Raw genomic sequence first — 18,078 nt, 5'->3', positions numbered from 1 at the left:
CAGCAAATGTTCTACCAAAACTATTCCACCTGTAATAATTTTAGGGAGTGTTAAAACTAAAGCCCTGTGCTACGCCCACCTCGACTGTGATTGGTTTGCAGAAAGTACAAACAAGCCAGAGCATTTTTACCCACCTATAGGTGATTAACAGTGTGCTGCAGCCAGGCTCTTATATTCTACAGAATGGGCTGGCAAAGCGAGGCCACATTCTCCCTGACAGTGTCCGCATGACATTCCGCTACGCTGCATGTTTCACCATCCATGCAGCCGTAAACAATGCAGATGTAAATACAGATAGAGATGCTACGTACCTTTGACCTCCTTTTCATTCCTGAACCAGCGCAGGTCGGCGGCGGGCTTGCTGCCCTGAGTGATGCAGGTCAGAGTGATCTGGTCTCCCTCAAGGGCAGGCTTTGTCAGGCCATCGATCTCTGGCTTCTCTGGCACACCTGAAGGATGTAATGGAAATCACAGCGATGGAACCAATTCACGCACAGCGGCACGTCATTATGCAACAATAATATTATTTTGCCTCATTGGAAATTCTCCTCCAGCTTGCCCACCTGCAGGGACATTAGAGAGCAGACTACAAAGCTTCCTTGAGCAGGACACACATCAGGGAAGATTGTTGCTGTCACACGGATGGATAGTTTTTCTAAGCACCCGGTCATCCCTTTCTTTAAAGGTCTGATTTACAGGAAACAAATTTCTCACTTACATCTAGTGGTTCCTAGTCCTGCAGTTAGTTTTGATTTATTTTGTCCCGGTTATAAGACATCTGCCTCTGCTTCAACTCAAATGTAATAGGGTTGAATGGAGTTTTGTTTGTGATGTTCACAGAATTGAAAAATGACATTTAAAAAATTCAACAGCAATGTGTCCTCTAAGAAAAATATCAAGGTTCCTCTGGGTGCTCCACAGACTGACTTCTATGGTCCCCAAATTATTATGGTACAAAGTGTAAGTGAAAAAAAATCTGTTTTTGTTATTTGAGTGTGTTTGTGTACATGTGTTGAAGCAAAGGTTTGTGACAACACATGAAGCCACGGTATTGTCCAGAAAATGTTAATTACTGGCCTTTCCTATAATGAGTGTTTTAAGTGTGTAGTGTCTGGCCTTCTAATGTCAATGAGCAATAAGTCTGCCTCAGGCTGAGTGACTGAAAGGTCTGTCAGTCAATGCCATTGACTGGCTCTCGCCTTGTCTGTCTCACCACCTCTTGTAAGGTTTATTACCACAGTTAAAGGTCCCCCTTTTTTATGTTTACCATTTGTGTGAAGGCACAAGCTGCATACATAATCCCAACAATTGCTGTGTCTCATAGATGCATCAAAAAGTGCGATCTGCTCCTTATTAACCTTATCTGAAGCTAAATCTTATGCAAGTAATTTTTAATATACGTGTTTTTCTTAGCAAATTGGTTCGGTCGATAGTTTTAAGGAGCATAAAGTACTGTAAAGTGTCACTACATCTAACTACTGTGGTGTGTGTAAGTGGGTGAATGAGTAAGTGTGGCTTAACTCAGAAAGATTTTTGATGGCTTTTCTGCCAGACTGAATAAGAGCAGATCAAATACAATGTTCATCTTATACAGTCACGTTCCTCTTGGGTGGCAAGACGCTGCAAAGCTTTAAACCTTCACTTTGTGTGTGTGTGTGTGTGTGTGTGTGTGTGTGTGTGTGTGTGTGTGTGTGTGTGTGTGTGTGTGTGTGTGTGTGTGTGTGTGTGTGTGTGTGTGTGTGTAGAGCCATGTGGGTATATGTGTCTCTCTGCTCATTTGTGCATTATGGATTGGTCTGTGCTATGGTGTGTTAGTGTGCGTGCATGACTGCTAAGCATGACCAAGAGCGCTTTGAAGACATGAAAAAAACCCCTGATTTCCGAAGCGTGGTGAAAAAAAACAGAAAAGTGGATTTCACTGATAATTCCTGAGGTCACTGTGATCACACTGCTTTATGTTAATGTACACATACATATGCATTTTGTGCAAAGTAAGAGTGAGAGGATGCATCTTGACACAGCTATATCAAGCCAAAGTCAATGTAAGTTTCTGTTAATAATTGAACTTTTGCACTGTTTTCATATGTTTGAATTGAGTTCTAAGCCTCTCACGTCATGCATTTTTAGCGAGGCTAGTGGCACGGCTCTAGGAATGGTAGTGTGTGTGTGTTTCGTTCAGACTGAAATACCAACTGGATCGATTTCCGTGAAATTTTGCACAGATATTCATGGCCTCCAGTAGATGAATTCTAGTGTCTCTGGTGATCCGTGACTTTTCTATTGCACGATTGCAATGAAATTTATTACACGCACTAAAGTTCCAATCAGGGTGTACTGTAATAAATTTGATGACCCCGTAACTGTTATATCGAGCACCAACATCAGGTTGAAAGTTTGACTTGTTCAGGACTTCTCCCCTAAAGCTTTTCAAGCCATTTTTGTAGTAATAATAATAAAAAAACAAATGTACTGATGCATCAAAAGATCTGACTATAAAGCTTACACGGTCATTTTAGAAAATTTGTACCTTGTCCAAATCATTCATTCAATGTTTTCTTGTGTTCATTCCCGGCACTCACTGTCCTGAAACAGTGGCTGATAAACCGGGCCATTTCCAGCACATTTTGTATGTTTACTAAATCTCCATCTCTTTTTCCTGGCTTGCACCATTAACTATTGTTTAATATTACAAAAATAATTTTCTCCATATCCTTATTGAGCAGTAGCCTTTAATGTCTCTAATTCTCAGAATGCTTGTTAAACAGAGAGCCAGCAAATGGTCCTGGAGTGCAGTAGCACATCTATTAACATTAGCGAAAACTAATTGGCAAGATAATAAGCCCGGTGGCAGGAAATGAGACAATGTTTGTGTGAGGCGATAAACACAATAGAAACACGACTTGAGAGAGGGAGGTACTAACAGTATGTTTATATTTGCCTGCAGGATGCAGGCATGAGGCAACAGGCTATTTCTAACCATGGTAAATCAACGAATTCATTTAAAAAAACATTAACGTGAGACCCCATTCACAAAAAGCTCCACCAAGGCTGCAACAGTTTTCAGTTTTTATCAAACCATCAATGTTCATATGTGAACTCAACCCATAGAGAAGTATGAAGAGATTTCTAAGCGATTTCACACAATTATGAAATTTTGAAAATATTCCTGTAAAATATTCCTGGGTCTGCAAAAAAAACAAAAACAAAGCAAAACAAAACAAATTTCCATTTCCTTGGCCAAAGCTTAATTTTATCCTTTAATTAATAGGTTTTGACAAATATACTGTAGCTAATAAGAATGTATCATACTATGCATTTTAGGCTATTCTTACTGTAGGACTAGAAAAAAAATTGAAGCATTATTGTGTTAAAATCTAAAGTTTCCACAGTAAATGGATTTTAACATTAGTCAGCACCTAAGACTCAAAGAACAAGAGCTTCCATTTGGAGCATTCTGCATAGGGAGCCATGGGAATAAGAAAATGCAGAGATGCCTTTTTTTCTACAAATAGCAGCTTATGCAGACCATAAGGTACTGCAGCCACAAAACTAATGTGAGCAAGAAATAGAACTTTTTCTTTACTCTCTTATTTTCTTTAACCTTCCCTTTTGCTTGCTCTACAAACATGTGCTCCACAGCTGGAAGCAACAATCCCCACCTGCTTTCTCGACAGTGCCCAAGCTAATCGTGGGATATGCTTGAATTGTTTTAGTCAGGTAAAGCAAGACAGATTGGAGGGATTTGCACAGAAACAGGAACTACATCAATACAAACGAACATTACATTTATTCAGGAATTTAGTCTTTCTACTTACCCAGAACGGTCAGGTAGGCTTTGGCTGTTCTGACAGGCATGGTGAAGAGAGAACAGGTGTACATGCCTTCATCAGTCAGCGTGACATCACTGATACTGATGGTTAACTCCGAGAACGATGCATGAATGAGCTCAATCCTGTTGTCCCTTAAAGCTGGAGATAGAAACAGACAGAGACAGACAGTTACCAAACATGCTGAAATATCAGGAAACCAGCAGCCACAAAACACTGATATGAGAGGTGCAATATTTAGTAGCCATTTAGTTATTTCTCTTGTATTTTGTATCATTTGGTAAATATTGTTGTCCATTCTATATGTGTACTGGAGGTTTCACTAGACATATACAAAATCAAACGGATGTTATAGAAGAAAGACAGTCAAAGAGGAAGAATAAGAGAGATCAATTCAGGATCAGAGCTGCAGGAAACAGCAAAACAGAAAAGAGAGATCAATGGTATGCTAATATTTTGCATTCTATTACTAATGTCAACATATGTCTATTGTTAAAGAAACAGCAAAATCCCAATTTAATGAGACAAACACACAAGAGAGCATCTTAACTCAAACCTTCTTCGGTGCGCACAGTGAGGCCACAAAATATGGGTAACTCTGCCTTTAGCATTATTTATAAATATGCTTCTTATACTTCACCCATCTGTACTAAGAAATACAATTTAGCCTATTTATTCTGAATGCTAATGTATCGTATGGTTTATGCCGATACCAAAATTAGCTCATTTTCTTTGTTTACTACTTGGAAGTAAAATCATACTTGTGACAAGCACACCATGCTATGTAAGGTAAATAATATATGTATGAATTGATTTAAATGCATAGGAAATTGGAAAATTTTGACCTTAAAACGGAACTTTTATTTCAATCTCAGAATGAATGCATCAGCACACCTCTATGGTAAACCGCACTCCTACAGTTTTCTCTGCTGGAAACCGTTGTAGACATTTACTTATATGAAAATGTAATCTTCTAAAAGATATAACAGAATGGAAATCAATACGGCAATAACGGGCAGAGAGAGGCCTAATGAGAATTTGGCAAGATGTGAGGGTTGAAATAGATTTGCTGAGATTGGATGGCTGGTTGGAACATACTTCACATTCTTCAAACCAGACTCTATACTTCATAGTTGTGTTGCAGTTGGAGCAGTCGCTGAGATTTCACAGTGAGGTGACACCTTGAAAATGACATGACTACTGTGTGTAAGGCGTGCATTGTGAGGAACAAAACAAAACCACATAAAAGCCTGGTTTCTCCATTATGAAAAGACCGATGTCATTTGCTGAGTGTGCAAACGTTTCTATCGTGCTGTGTCTGAGGCCTTGGCTACTCAAGAGGTTGATTCAAGCCTTCCTTTAGCAAGCACAATGCTTTTCTACAAACCTTTTTAATATGAGCAGCCAAAGAGGCCTTGCTTTGAATCTCCATGAAAGTGACTCGGAGTCTCTCCATGTTCAAGTCAAGTGTGTGTGTGTGTGTGTGTTTTGGTTCAACAGAGGAGAAGCATGATGAATTGTGCACAGAGGTTTTCATGTGAGGCCACGTGAAATAATATTCCTTTCCTGTGATAATTTATAAAAAGTCTTTCAAAATGTAAAACACACTCTAGATAGATTTAACCAGTAAAAGTCATTACACAAAGTATTTGTACAGTACTTTAAAGATTGTCTGACACCCCAGGTATGTAAAGTACTATAACCCAAAGCTTTAAGCAGGCGTTAAAAAAAAAAAATCATTCTCTAATCTGCACTAATCCACATAAATAACGTGACTAAAGCACAAACCCTAATTAAAGTATAACACATTTCAAACATTCATACACAAAAAATAGATAACATATTATAATATATAGTATAAGAATGTCAACCACATCATGCTAATTAACATTGGAATGAGCTATTTTGAAAATTGCACAGACATAATCGCAGTTTAACTGTACTACCATATTTTGGGTTTTTTGTTTGTTCAAGAAATACCAATTTCTGGAATGATTACTCATTACTGATCTATATCTGTCACTAGTACCAGTTACTGACATAATACCTGATAAAATGCATGTTAGCCGCAACAATGAAACAACAGGTGGAAAAAAAAAAAACAACAACACAAAAAAACAGGGGGTTTTAATGTTGTGGCTGACTGGTGTATTTTAATATTTATCTAATAAGAATAAGATACAGGCCAGGCTTTTATCAAAATCTATAACAAACACTCCTGCTCTCTTCATATTTAACAGATCACCGTTGTTTGTTGGCATTCATGCCAGTTGAATAAGATTCTTCTTCTTCTCAATGCATCCCAGTATGAAAAGATGATTCATAAGAAATAAAGTCACTGACCAGCAGTACAAAACAAACAGGAAACAAAAGACTTACTTGTACCAAACTATTCTTCTCGGCACAACAGTACCCCTGCTCCCACTATTATGCACGCTACACCTGACAATTCATCGCAACTATGGAAAGTCTGGTGCAAATAACACATTTCCTGCACAAACTTTTAGTCTTATTCACATCATACCTGATGCATTCTGATTTCCATACATTTTAATGCAATACTTAAAGAGGCGATCTAATTCTGCTGCCATGCAAACTGTCTGGAGCAGGCAGCATTGGTCGCTGCACAGAAAAGAATCTAAACATATCGGCTGCTGTGCCTTTGTAAATGCCAGACACTGGTACATTTCAAGCCCTTCAGGTAACTGTGAAAGGAGGGGTTAGTAACACAAGCGTTTACAGCTTGTGTGTATGCATGCTGCAGTGATCACGGAACTGACAAACGTAGAGAAATGTCAGTGAGCTATCTCGTGTCATTTGGCCTGCCGAGGGATGGACTGCTTTGCTTTGCCGCTTCCAGGCTAAACACCTACAGTAAATGGCAACAGAGTTGTAATCAGTTTGGCTAAACGACAGCTGCTCTCTCTCATTTACTACTGCATTTGTTCTGTCCCTTCCTGTTCCTCGCAACACCGGTTATCTCTACATGCTGTGCACTGAGCCTGAGCAGGCGTGACACGTTGATATAAGCACATGACATATCTTTATGCTTTACACTGGTGACAGTACATTCCTGTTTCTGTGTGTGTAGAACTACACATGGCTATCAGTGAAGGACTACCGAATTAGTTTTAGTCCAACGCACTGCCAGTTCAGTTAATGGCAAAGCTTGTCCTGAAAAGATAGTTATGTTTAATGCCAATATGTACAGTACACACACACAAATGTATAGATTGTGTCCCAAAGAATAAAGTAAGACAAAGAACAGATTATTTGAACCGATTCCAGACAAATAATTCTATTTGCCTCCGTGTATCTTTCTGTCTTTCTTTCTGTCAGTTTCTCTCCTTCCTCCCACCTGCAGACCTCATTCTGTCTACTCAGGCACCTCTCCTAACCCATGAATGTGTACAAGTTAAACAATGCTTCAATTCAACTGTTGTCTTATTTGCTCTGGGCAAGAAAGTATCAGCCGGCAAATGTCAGAAATTACATTTACTGCTGCTGGCTCACTAACTGTCGCAGTGCAACTCTGCCTTCACCTTTTCTTCTCTTCGACATCCCATTCTCAAAAGCTGCAAGAGATCGAGGGATGTGGATAGACAGTTCTTTGAAAAGTATATAGAATTTTCTCATTTGTTGGTCTGTCTAAGCAAAAATAACGAGGCGTGAACTTAGTGACAGTGCATTCACATCGATAATGAAAGGGGTTTATTGTAAAGTGAACCAGCTGAAGCAATTTGATTGAATAAGTGGTAATCTCAAAACTTCCAGTCAATCATCACCTGCATGACACAGCAATGAGCGCAGATCATTCAACACTCCAGTTACAATTAATGTGAGGATTCTTAACTATCAATTCAGAATCAAACTTCTTGCAAATTTTGAACTTATGAATTTCATAATCCAATCATGGGTTTATGCATTTTTCAGTACTTAGAGGCAGAAAATTGGGGTAGTTGTGATGCCAAAAAGCAGGATCATTCTGATACCCCTGGAAGGGTGGATTCAAGCTGGGTTTAGAAACATGAAAGGTGTTATATATAAGCATGAAATCACAATATAACTGGTAAGGCTATTAATACAGTAAAAAAACTGTGACAAAATTACTTTGAATCAAACACACCAAACCTTGTAAACAAAGTCCCACATCGGTAGAGGCGACAGTTGAATAATGCTGCTGCCTAGATGGTTTTGTCTTGATTATTTTCCCCATTCAGACTCTGACTTTTGCTTTTGATTCACAGAACTTTGGACATAATTGGGAACCAGAGCGAGGAAAGACACCCTCTTTGAATTGCCCACTTCAAGCAAAGGGGAAAAACAGAAGCAGAAAAGACGAGAGAGAGGATCCAGGTAAAATGCCTTGAGGAGGCCGAAGAAAGTCGAAAGACAAAGGAAGTGGAACTGGTTTTCTAAGGAGTCTAGACAAAATGAAACCTACCAAACACAAAACAGACTGAATGGGTTGAATTGTGGGAGTTGGATCCCTTCAGATTTTCTTTTCTGTTTCAATCAGACTCTCTCCCATCTTCAGAAAACCTCCACAGGTGGGTTTTTGGGAAAAGACACACTGCACAAGGTCAGTGGAAAAAGCCCATATCCTGTTAGGGCGCATCAGGTCACTCATCCAAGGGGATACAGAACTCCTGCGTGTAGCAAATATCTCTGAGCAGGATGGATCTATGAAGCAGCAAACCAATGGGACACCAGGACAACTGATCAAGTTCATCAGCAAGGGGAGAAAGTGTTTTCCTCCAGCAAGACTAATAACAACGTTCTTCAGAGTGCAAGGAGAGAAGTGGGAGAAGAGGTTGGACTGGGTTAAGGTGAGCTGGAGGCCAGGAGCTGATGCAGTCAAATTATTGGCCACCACATTCAGTCTGCCAACATTTTAAATATTTTAAGAATTGGAGAGCTTAAAGACCTTTGATATGCAAGAAACACACACCCGTACATCTACATACAATACAAAAGACTCATATTTTTTTTCTATCACATGCAAAACAAAGTACAGTCCAACACTATTTTGTCTTCTCCCGTTCCATGTAACCCCTGCTCCCTTAGCCTATGCTCAGTGGAAGGCTGGATATTGACAGTGAGAGGAAGGAAAGGAATGCAGCCTGTGCTGTTTGTCTGCGAAGGTGCTGTAGCTGCCTGCCATCCATTACAGACCATTAGTGCCGACAGCCCTGAATGTGCTCATGGAGGATAGTGTTGTTGTCAACATCAAAGAGTGGCAGATTTGTATTCCACAATAACTCCTTACCGAATGTACAACCATATTTTTTTGCTCATTGAGCTTTAGTCTGTGTCTCTACATGTATATAGAAAGAGAGGCAGAAAGCAAAGCAGCGTTTGTCAGCATCAAAGTTGGATTTGTTTCTGCAACAAATGGTCAATACACCTCTGTCTATTTTGCTGCCTGTTAGGTACATAGAGCTTCGAATGTGTGTATGTGCAAGATAAAGAGCCAGAGAGCTCTATTTTATACATTTGATTGTGTTAATCTCAGCAGAACTAGCAAAGAGTACCCTGAGACGTGACAACTGTAAGTTTGCCAAAGCAGATGCAGCTTGCTATTCAGAAGCCCCGTGGGAGAAGGAAGATTTTTCATCTAATTACAAGTGCTGCTGGCCGTTGGCTCAGAGGAGCCTTCCGTGTTGGGGCTCCTCTGAATGCGGCCAAGACTGATCAGAGTAAACGGCCACAACACCAGCGCTATAAGACTCTGTTTGAAAACAGTGTTTAGAGAGGGACGGAAGAGTTGGACAGTGCCAGTTATCTCTTTTTTTTTTTCAGGAAAAAGACAATAAATCTATAGAGGATGTAACAAAAGGCCCATCTTTGAAAAGTGAGACGGAGAGAAGCCACACTGAGAGAAGGTCAAAGATGCCTTGTTTCTTTTAATTGAGAAGTGACATTTGTATTCTCAGGGAAAACACTCAGTTGGTGAGACGGTCTTATTGAAGCTAACAGTGGATTGGACACAAACACGCTGTGTATGATGTCACATGCAACTATAGCCTTTAATGAACAGCAAATTAATAAAAACTTCTTATATGGTAACTTTCACAGACTTTTATGCCTTGTTGATCTGCACCTTATCACCGTGTGATACTGGATGGTCCGGTTAACAGTGTGCATGAGTGCTGATCCAAAGCAGTAACGCTTTATTTTATTGAGGCAGAATTTTACATATCTTCTGGAGACAACTAAGTAATTTGGTACCAATGATATGGTCAATCGATACCGTTAGTAAATGTTCAGCTAATAAAGAAAATTGTGGATCTCTTTTAATGTTTCTGATGTATTAACAAGATTATCATTAACACTGTACAGAAAACAATACAGCATCCAAATTTGTCAACAGTACAGTCAGACCTGTGTCAGGGTCAACTATCACAGTTACAACACATTACTCAACTACAGCCAAAAGGCTGTTGTTCATCATTTACTTTTTGTTTACAACAAATTGAACAAAAGGTGTGAAAGTCACTTTGCCGCTCGACATGAGAAATCTTAACTTTGTCATCACACACAGGCGATGGTTTTGTGATTCATCAGTAGTAGAGGATCACTAAAACTGCAAAGCATCACTGCCCAGATGGCCACAGCATGGCCGCCAACTTACTCTGTGATTATATACAGTTCAACACATGTAAATTCTGATGGGTGACAAATTTAAAAAAAAAGATACGACCTCGCTACTTTTTACAATTCTGGGGCGTTCAGCCCTTTCAAAAATTCACGATCAAGTCTTTTTTTTGCTGCTGAGCTGACTCAAGTCATCTAATATTTAGTATTTACCAATGCTGAGTGTCAGTCAGGTAACATTTTCCTTAATAATGCACACTTCAAGTACATTAAAGGCAATAAAATTGATCCACTGTCAATCCTTGAATACTAAATAACTCTACAATGCTTAAAGGGAAAAACTGCATTTCCGTATCCAAGCTGTTAATGTTAGGTAGGTGGCCACAGACCTTGTTGTAGAGTTCTGCTATGGCACTATTTCAGTGTAAAGCCGAGAGGTTAGGGTGTGCTGTGGCTCCACACGTTTAAAAGGACAGCAAAAAATGTACTCTTTACATGCATGTCAGGCAGTGTAATGTTCATTTGTTGTAGTGCCACCAGGTAAAGCTTCTTCTGGGAGCTTTGCTAGCAATTGACCACCATGATGAACGTCTGTAACACTTAATGGAATCCGACCAACTCTTGTATATTCACAAGAAGCTGGGATCAGCGAGGATAGTATTATTTTATCTCAGTAGCATATGTAGCAGAGTTACAGTAGTTGCAGCTCGTATCATGTAATATCAGCAAAAGAGAATTGGTGAATTTGGGCATTGATTGCTAATGTTGCAAATTAACGATTAAAAAAAAAATCCATATTAATGATTTATGTCCCTAACAAATGATTGGGCTTTGGTTTGTGCCGACACCGATCAGCTACCAGCTTGGTCAGTGGCGTATTTCTTGCATCAAAAGTTTTAAGAACAACATTTCAGTGAATAATTTTCTTAATATAAGCAACAGATTTCAAACAAGCTATAATGTTAGTCCAGCATGAAATGTGGCCTATGAATGAAGCCAGTGTCTGCACAATTGCAGGAGGGTGTAGCCTGTAACGGTTTATTGCCAGAGAGCACCTCTCAATCATTTATCATGGCGATACTTAGTCATATGCCAATCAAGTGTCCAAAGAGTAGAAAGTGGCGTCATGCTCAAATGCACCCCTGTGGGCACGCACTTTAACAGGTGAGTCTAAAATCTCCTATAGGTGTTCAGTTGGGTGTCGATTTGGTGACTGCAACGGCCATACATTCAGCCCTATGGATACGGGCACTGCCATGCTGGAAGAAACCACTCCTATCAGGATAGGAAATGTTTCATTATAGAAGAAAGGTACATACTCAGAACAACTTAGGATATAGCTGAACCTTCCCTCTAAACGACCAAGTGGACCCACACCATACAGACAAAATGCCTCCACCACATAACTGTGTGCCCTCAATTTTTTTCCCTTTAATTTGTTATCTCTCTGAATATACAGGCACATAGCACATATCTGCTACTTTTCTGTGGCTTCTCTTTTCCATTTTTAAAAGCAGCAGGTGAGGAAATATGATGTGTGTGGCATGTCTGTGCGGGGGAATGGTAATTACATTTGTACATTGGGGATGTGTTTATTGTATAGGCATACAGAGCACATGCACACACAAACAGTCATGACTCCAAACTCACTCCATTTTAGCCTCTCATCTTTGCACATTTTGCTTTATCTCCTTTTTTTGCTTCCATCTCCTCCCTTTTGCCCTTTCCTCTCCTTCTTCCCACTGGTCTCCTCTCCTTCCCCCTTTCCTGTCCCTTCATCTAGGCAGGGACAATATGTATTAGTATAGAACCTTGGCAGGTGTTTGCTCATTCAAGTGACACAGTTTTATAATGAGAAAAGTGCAAATTTCAGAATATACATTCAGCTGCCTGTGTCTGGATGTGGCTGTTTCTCTTTTCCTTGTCAACAACCCATCTGGGGACTTGAATTTGTCGGTGTGAATGTGTGTGTGAGGGAGTGATAGGGAGACAGAGAACGTACCAGAATGCAATGCTTATTGAAAAGCTTAATGTATATTCTGTATCTCAGCCGTTTCCTCAACCTCCATTACCTGTTACACCTTTCTGAGGCAAACTGGCTTTTTAAAATGTAAAATGTGCCATACTCCACACGGTAATTGGCTTGTGGAGATTTTTTCCTGTGACAGGAATGATTTTCTTTCATCAGTCTCTACCTGCCATGCTGAGTTCAGTGGGACACCTTTGCCAGCCCTACTTCATTAAGTCCTTGTGAGAAGCGGGTCAGTGAGGAGACAGCTCCTGCCCATAAACTCTATTGTATTTTGCAGAGGAATACATTTTCCCCCTGCAGCTCAAGAGAAGAAGAACACGTACCTCGGTCTATACGGAGGTACATACTATTCTGGGGTAACCACTACAGCTATTCTTCAAGATGACGCTGTGCAGCCTTTGAAAGAAGATGGACAATGTTTTCTGAGCTCTTTTGATGAGGCAAAAAAAATCCTGTCAAAAATTTCTTAATTTCAACTTCTATTATAAAATGTGTTTTCTCACTCCCAACTCTTGTACTCTACAACTCTCTCCCGGAAGAGAGAAGGAATAAGCCTGCCACTAAGTGAGAGCTAATTATTCTCATTTGCCTCAGGTATTTTTCTCGACACCCTGCAAATGATAAGTGGTTCGACTAATAAAGTCACTAAGAGCTGGAAATGTTGCTTCGTTTGACAGTGTAGTCTCTTTGTCACCCCAACCTGCTTTACAGTCGAACAAACAGAGCTGACATTTGTCTGACACCAGTTTCTCTAATCTGCAGCCAACACACAATGACAACTATACAGATCTCTGCTTTTAATTATTGTAGTTGTCTGCACCACTAAGCACACTGCAAACCCAAGTAAATAGAACAGGCTTTTTATTTATTTATATATATTTTTTTATAAAATCTGAAGCTGAATGCTCAAACATAGATGTGTGTAAAGAGAGGTGGCATGAAAAAGGAAGAATGAGAATGCTCAAGGTCAGAAAAAAAAGTTTGCCTGTGTCTTTCAGAGGTGATAACTGCATCTGAAAGCTCTCATAAAATGCCTCCTTAATTCCTCTCCTTTATCCCACCAAGGCCTACATTCCGTCTCCTTTTTCTTCTTTTCCTTCCTCTCATGTTTTATGGTCCTTGTCTTGGAGAGAGGGGACTTGTTAGGGATCTTTGGAGATTTACAGTCAAGTTTTTTTCTATCAGACAGAACACCGTACCAATCTTCGGGCCGATATGAAAGGATGTTTCATAGAGGCACTCTTCCAGGAAAAGAAAAAAAAAAAGACAGCTGTCTCAAAAGTTTAACTTTCCTGCTAAGATTAAGTTTTGAGAGAAAGTTCTGCTATCTGTTTAATAAAAAGTCTGTCAGGCATTTCTTATTTTGTTATTTACTTTGGAAAACTTTTAAAAGCACATCCCCTAAATTGCTCAGGCACGGATACTCTGAATGCATCAAAGCTTTCATGGTCGCGTACAGGGGAGGTGCAGTGGTTGGCATTCCACGTGCACACGTATATGTGTGCTTACAAATGCACACTCATACGTACGCACATACAGCCACAAACAGCCAGCAAATTGATTCAGACAGCTGAATATTTGACATCTGAGGACCCAAACAGTTTCATATTCAGCAGCTTGGGGGCCTAAAAAGGAGCAGTTGGCCCTTAGCTGTTCACCCATAACAGCAATCTTAATGCTTAAGCAGATTCAATCAGTCTGCAGATGGCACAGCAGAAATGTCCACCACAGGTTCAGAAGATGGTTTGATCATTTTTCAAACAACATTAACACATTATTGCTCACATATATGTCAAGAAGCAGCAGATACAGTTATATGCTAAGGTTGGGGCGCTAAAAGCAAAAAGAAGTAAATACAACCCCTGCAGCAATCAGGCATTAAAATGAGCCATTCTTCAGAATGCACCTTGTATTTCACATAGAAGAGAAACTGCATTACACCAGTGGCCATGTGGCACTGAGCTCAGAAGACTCGCTGAGTTCAAACGGAGTTGAAAGTTATAGAGACACTGTGACCTTTTTATGGCCACTTTTTCTTTTCTGCAGCCGAGACCAATCTAACTCAAGACCATAAAAGTGGCTTTAAAATTTACATCTGGCAACATTTTAAAGTGTCGATAAAACATTTTGCAGAAATGGTGTCAAAGCTAATTCCAATGTCAAATTGTTATACTGGTTATACACAAAGATATACTCACTAGCATAACTGCACGTATCGAATAATATTGAGGTAAATAAACTGAATCTGTAGCAGCCACATGAAAAAAATGTTTGTTCTGTTTGGAAGCGACAAAATCACATTTTGTTATAACAGTGCTTTTAAACGATACTTTTAAAAAGCAGGCCTCAGATGACACTGGCAGTAGCAACAGCAACGACAAAGAAAACATTATTCGACAATGTAAACAGGAGGAAGAGGTGCCAGTAATTGTGTATGCTTGACCAGCCAAGAAATGGTTTCCTGATGTCAGGAGGTGAATTAAGACTGGAAAAAATGCAATCAATTTGAAATAAAGTGTTTTATTTTGTGACCTTGGAGAAATAGCACACTACCACAGAGCAAGTAATGTCACCGTTGCAGTCAGATTCTCTCAAGGTAAGATAACCCGCATCTCAATGGAGCATTTCTAATTACTGATACTCTAGTTGAGAAATACCCACAGCATTTTCTCTTACAACTGCTAGCACAATAGCCTGCTGCACAAGTTACGTACACTATAAACAAAGCTATAATGTATTTACTTCTACCAAATGTGTGCTGTGGGTAAATACTTTATGGCGCCTATAAGGACAGGTAAACCACAATCCTGCAATACTCTGGAAAGCAGAAGTGGACAGATAATTAAAAAGAAGAGACAGGGATCAAGGGAGTGCTGTAGGCTGTAGAAGTTTAATCAGGCTATCGCAAATATATCAGTGTTGGTGTATATGCTGTCCCACATGCAAAGTTTTTTTTTTGTTACAGAACATAATGCAGAAAAAAATGCTTGAGGTAACTTTTTGCTCAGCTTCAACTCCACTGTTTACAGTCCATTCAGCAGTGTCTGCAGCACATGTAGCAGAGCATACATCACCGGTGAGCAGACTGATTTGTGCGCCGTCTTCATGGGAACTTTCTAACTGCTTTATAAAATCAATTCCGAGAACATAAATAAATGTACCTTTCTCCAAAAATCCAGCATTGGTTGGACTGCAGCAGGTCGAAATTTAAAATACAGATATATGCCATTGATAAAAATTTGGACACAACTTCTTATTTTGTGCTTTTTACTTATTTGTATTATTTTCTACACTATTAATGAATATTGAAGAGTAACTCTTTTTGTTTACAACATAATTCCATACGTATTCTTTTAGTTTTGATGTCATCGGTATAATCTGTAACGTATAAAATAATTAAATAAAAAAACATCGAATGAGAAGGTGTTTCCAAACTTTTGATTCGTAGTGTAGGTGTAAAAGAAGAAATTGTACGGAAAAGTGTTGGGAAGTTCCAACAATCATACTGAGTTGATTTAAATGTCATACCTTAGCTGGTTCTAGCACATAATAGCGCTGATGAGTCCACTATATAGGCCTGCAAATTTAGCCAGGAAAGTAATTATACATGGGCTCTTTCTAGTATGGGAATAACGAATAAATTGTAATTATGCGTCATTGCACAATTTCTCCATCCAGGAAATAAAGCTATTATCAAGTATTGAATTACATGAAACCAAAAGAGCAATTTGTACAGAGATATTAGCCTCTTTTGAATCTTATAAAAGAGAGAATCCCTCTTGCCCAGTGCTCATCTCTCTCTCACTGTCAAAGCACAGCTTAAGTCCCTCAGTGGTAAGTGATGGAAAGGACAAAATTGGCTACTTTTGGGACAATGACTGATTTGAAATTCAAACAAGTCTTCACAGCCGGCACCTTTGAGAGGACGGGAGACAAGAGGAGTCCCTTTCATCCGGCTAAACGTCTTAGAGGTGAGTCTCAGTCTTGACATTAAACAACAACAGCCGCGAAACTGGCACCACTCAAAGGAGTGTAACAGAGTCAGTGGCCGCATTTGTCTTTGAAAGAGAAATATGTTTATGCTAATGCTCCACGGCTGGCTTTAATAAAGACAGTAAGTGACACTCCTTTGTGACATGACACAACAGCTATCTGATGAATTCGACAGCAAACATTTTGACTTTTGGACTGATGCCCACGTATACAGAAATCTGTAATAATCTAATCAGTATAGATTTTAAAAAAAAATCAGTATTTTCTTTTCAATTAAGCTACAAAGGAACTTCGATAGGCTGACATTTTCTATAAGTAGCTGACTTTTTCCTCATAGAAACACAGAAATATATAAGAATTGTACATATTTGGAGCAATTGTGAATCTTACACAAATAATTTTGTGTATATTTTTGTGAAGGAGAAAAAAAATATTTTTCACAAATAGTACCCGAGCAAATTATGCATAAAGTTGGTGAGTTCGGATTGCATTTTTGAGCAACTGTGTGCTTGCCCTAATCCCCATCTTCTTCCTCCCAACAGGCAGCAAGGAAAATTAATCTGAAACCTACTGTGCTCAAAGGCGTTTGCAGCTGAGACATCTTTCCTTTCTCACACTGCCAGTGGCACTTTGGAAACACTCACCATCTCAGTGCTCCCATCAGCATGTGCATCTGAATTTGCCACGTTCAGCAAGACAACTCCCAGAGCACACAAACACACACAGCCGACCCAAAACAGCAACACAGATCGGGGGGGCCTCAGTACTATCCCTTTGCTTCCCTGATAATAAGAGAGTCCTTGGCTGGTTTTTCATTTCCAATCTCGCAGCCCTGCACTGGAAATGCCATAAAATAGACCCCCAAGCCCGACCCCTGGTGTGATATGGAATAACCTGCAGAGAACATCAACTGTTGAATTTGATGTTGAATGCAGCTTTTTACTGCTGCTCTTTCTGAAAAAAAGTAAGGTAAGTGAAAAGGCGGACGGCTGAAGATGGAAATGCTTTGCACCTGCATACATGCATTTACTGTATGCAAACGTACACACAAACACAGCCACGGACATGCAAATAGACAGAAACAGACTCACATGTGTGGTGCATCACTACACAAATGGACCAAGAAGCCCAGTGGGCAGCAGGATAATGGAAGAAGACTGCGTAAATCCCATATGTGCTTAATCCAGACACTTACAAGAGAGTGTGATTCATACTCTATTACACTCGACTAATACAGCTGAGAGACGCGCAGGGCACAATCATTTCAGCAGGCATGAACCAACAAAATAACACCCATGAATCCTCTTTATGGGGACTTTACTGAAGATGGTGTGAAAGGTCACGAATAAACCCTCTGTACTTATTAGCCATTAAAACACTGGTGGCTTCCTACCACACCCACGGCTTGCGCAAGTGTGCTTGTTAGTGTGTGTGTGTGTGTGTGTGTGTGTGTGTGTGTGTGTGTGTGTGTAGCACTGAGTCTGTGAATGTGTGCAAATACAACAAGGGTTTGCATTCGTTTAATGGAAGGAATTTCTCTGTGGGGACTATGCGGATCTCCGGTATATAAACTGTTTATTATACAGAGCTCAGAGTCTTTTCTGCAGATGACATTATTCTCGGGCTGTT

At 39.7% G+C, this 18,078-nt stretch overlaps 1 protein-coding gene across 3 annotated transcripts in view; it reads right to left on the bottom strand.

The window, feature by feature from the left end:
• cadm2a (cell adhesion molecule 2a) overlaps window positions 1-18,078 on the bottom strand; it is a 218,956-nt gene that overhangs the window by 34,995 nt on the left and 165,883 nt on the right. For all 3 annotated transcript variants that reach the window (XM_051937235.1, XM_051937234.1, XM_022207754.2), the window contains 2 exons: window positions 3,816-3,968; window positions 312-449 (listed from right to left, as the gene is read on the bottom strand). In XM_051937235.1, the coding sequence (XP_051793195.1) occupies window positions 312-449; window positions 3,816-3,968 (291 nt within the window). The remainder of the gene's footprint in view (window positions 1-311; window positions 450-3,815; window positions 3,969-18,078) is intronic.

The sequence above is a fragment of the Acanthochromis polyacanthus genome, chromosome 17 (assembly GCF_021347895.1).
Source record: "Acanthochromis polyacanthus isolate Apoly-LR-REF ecotype Palm Island chromosome 17, KAUST_Apoly_ChrSc, whole genome shotgun sequence".
NCBI classification, from domain to species: domain Eukaryota; kingdom Metazoa; phylum Chordata; class Actinopteri; family Pomacentridae; genus Acanthochromis; species Acanthochromis polyacanthus.
The sequence above is the reverse complement of the archived record's forward strand: the minus strand, read 5'-3'. Positions and strand labels throughout refer to the sequence as shown.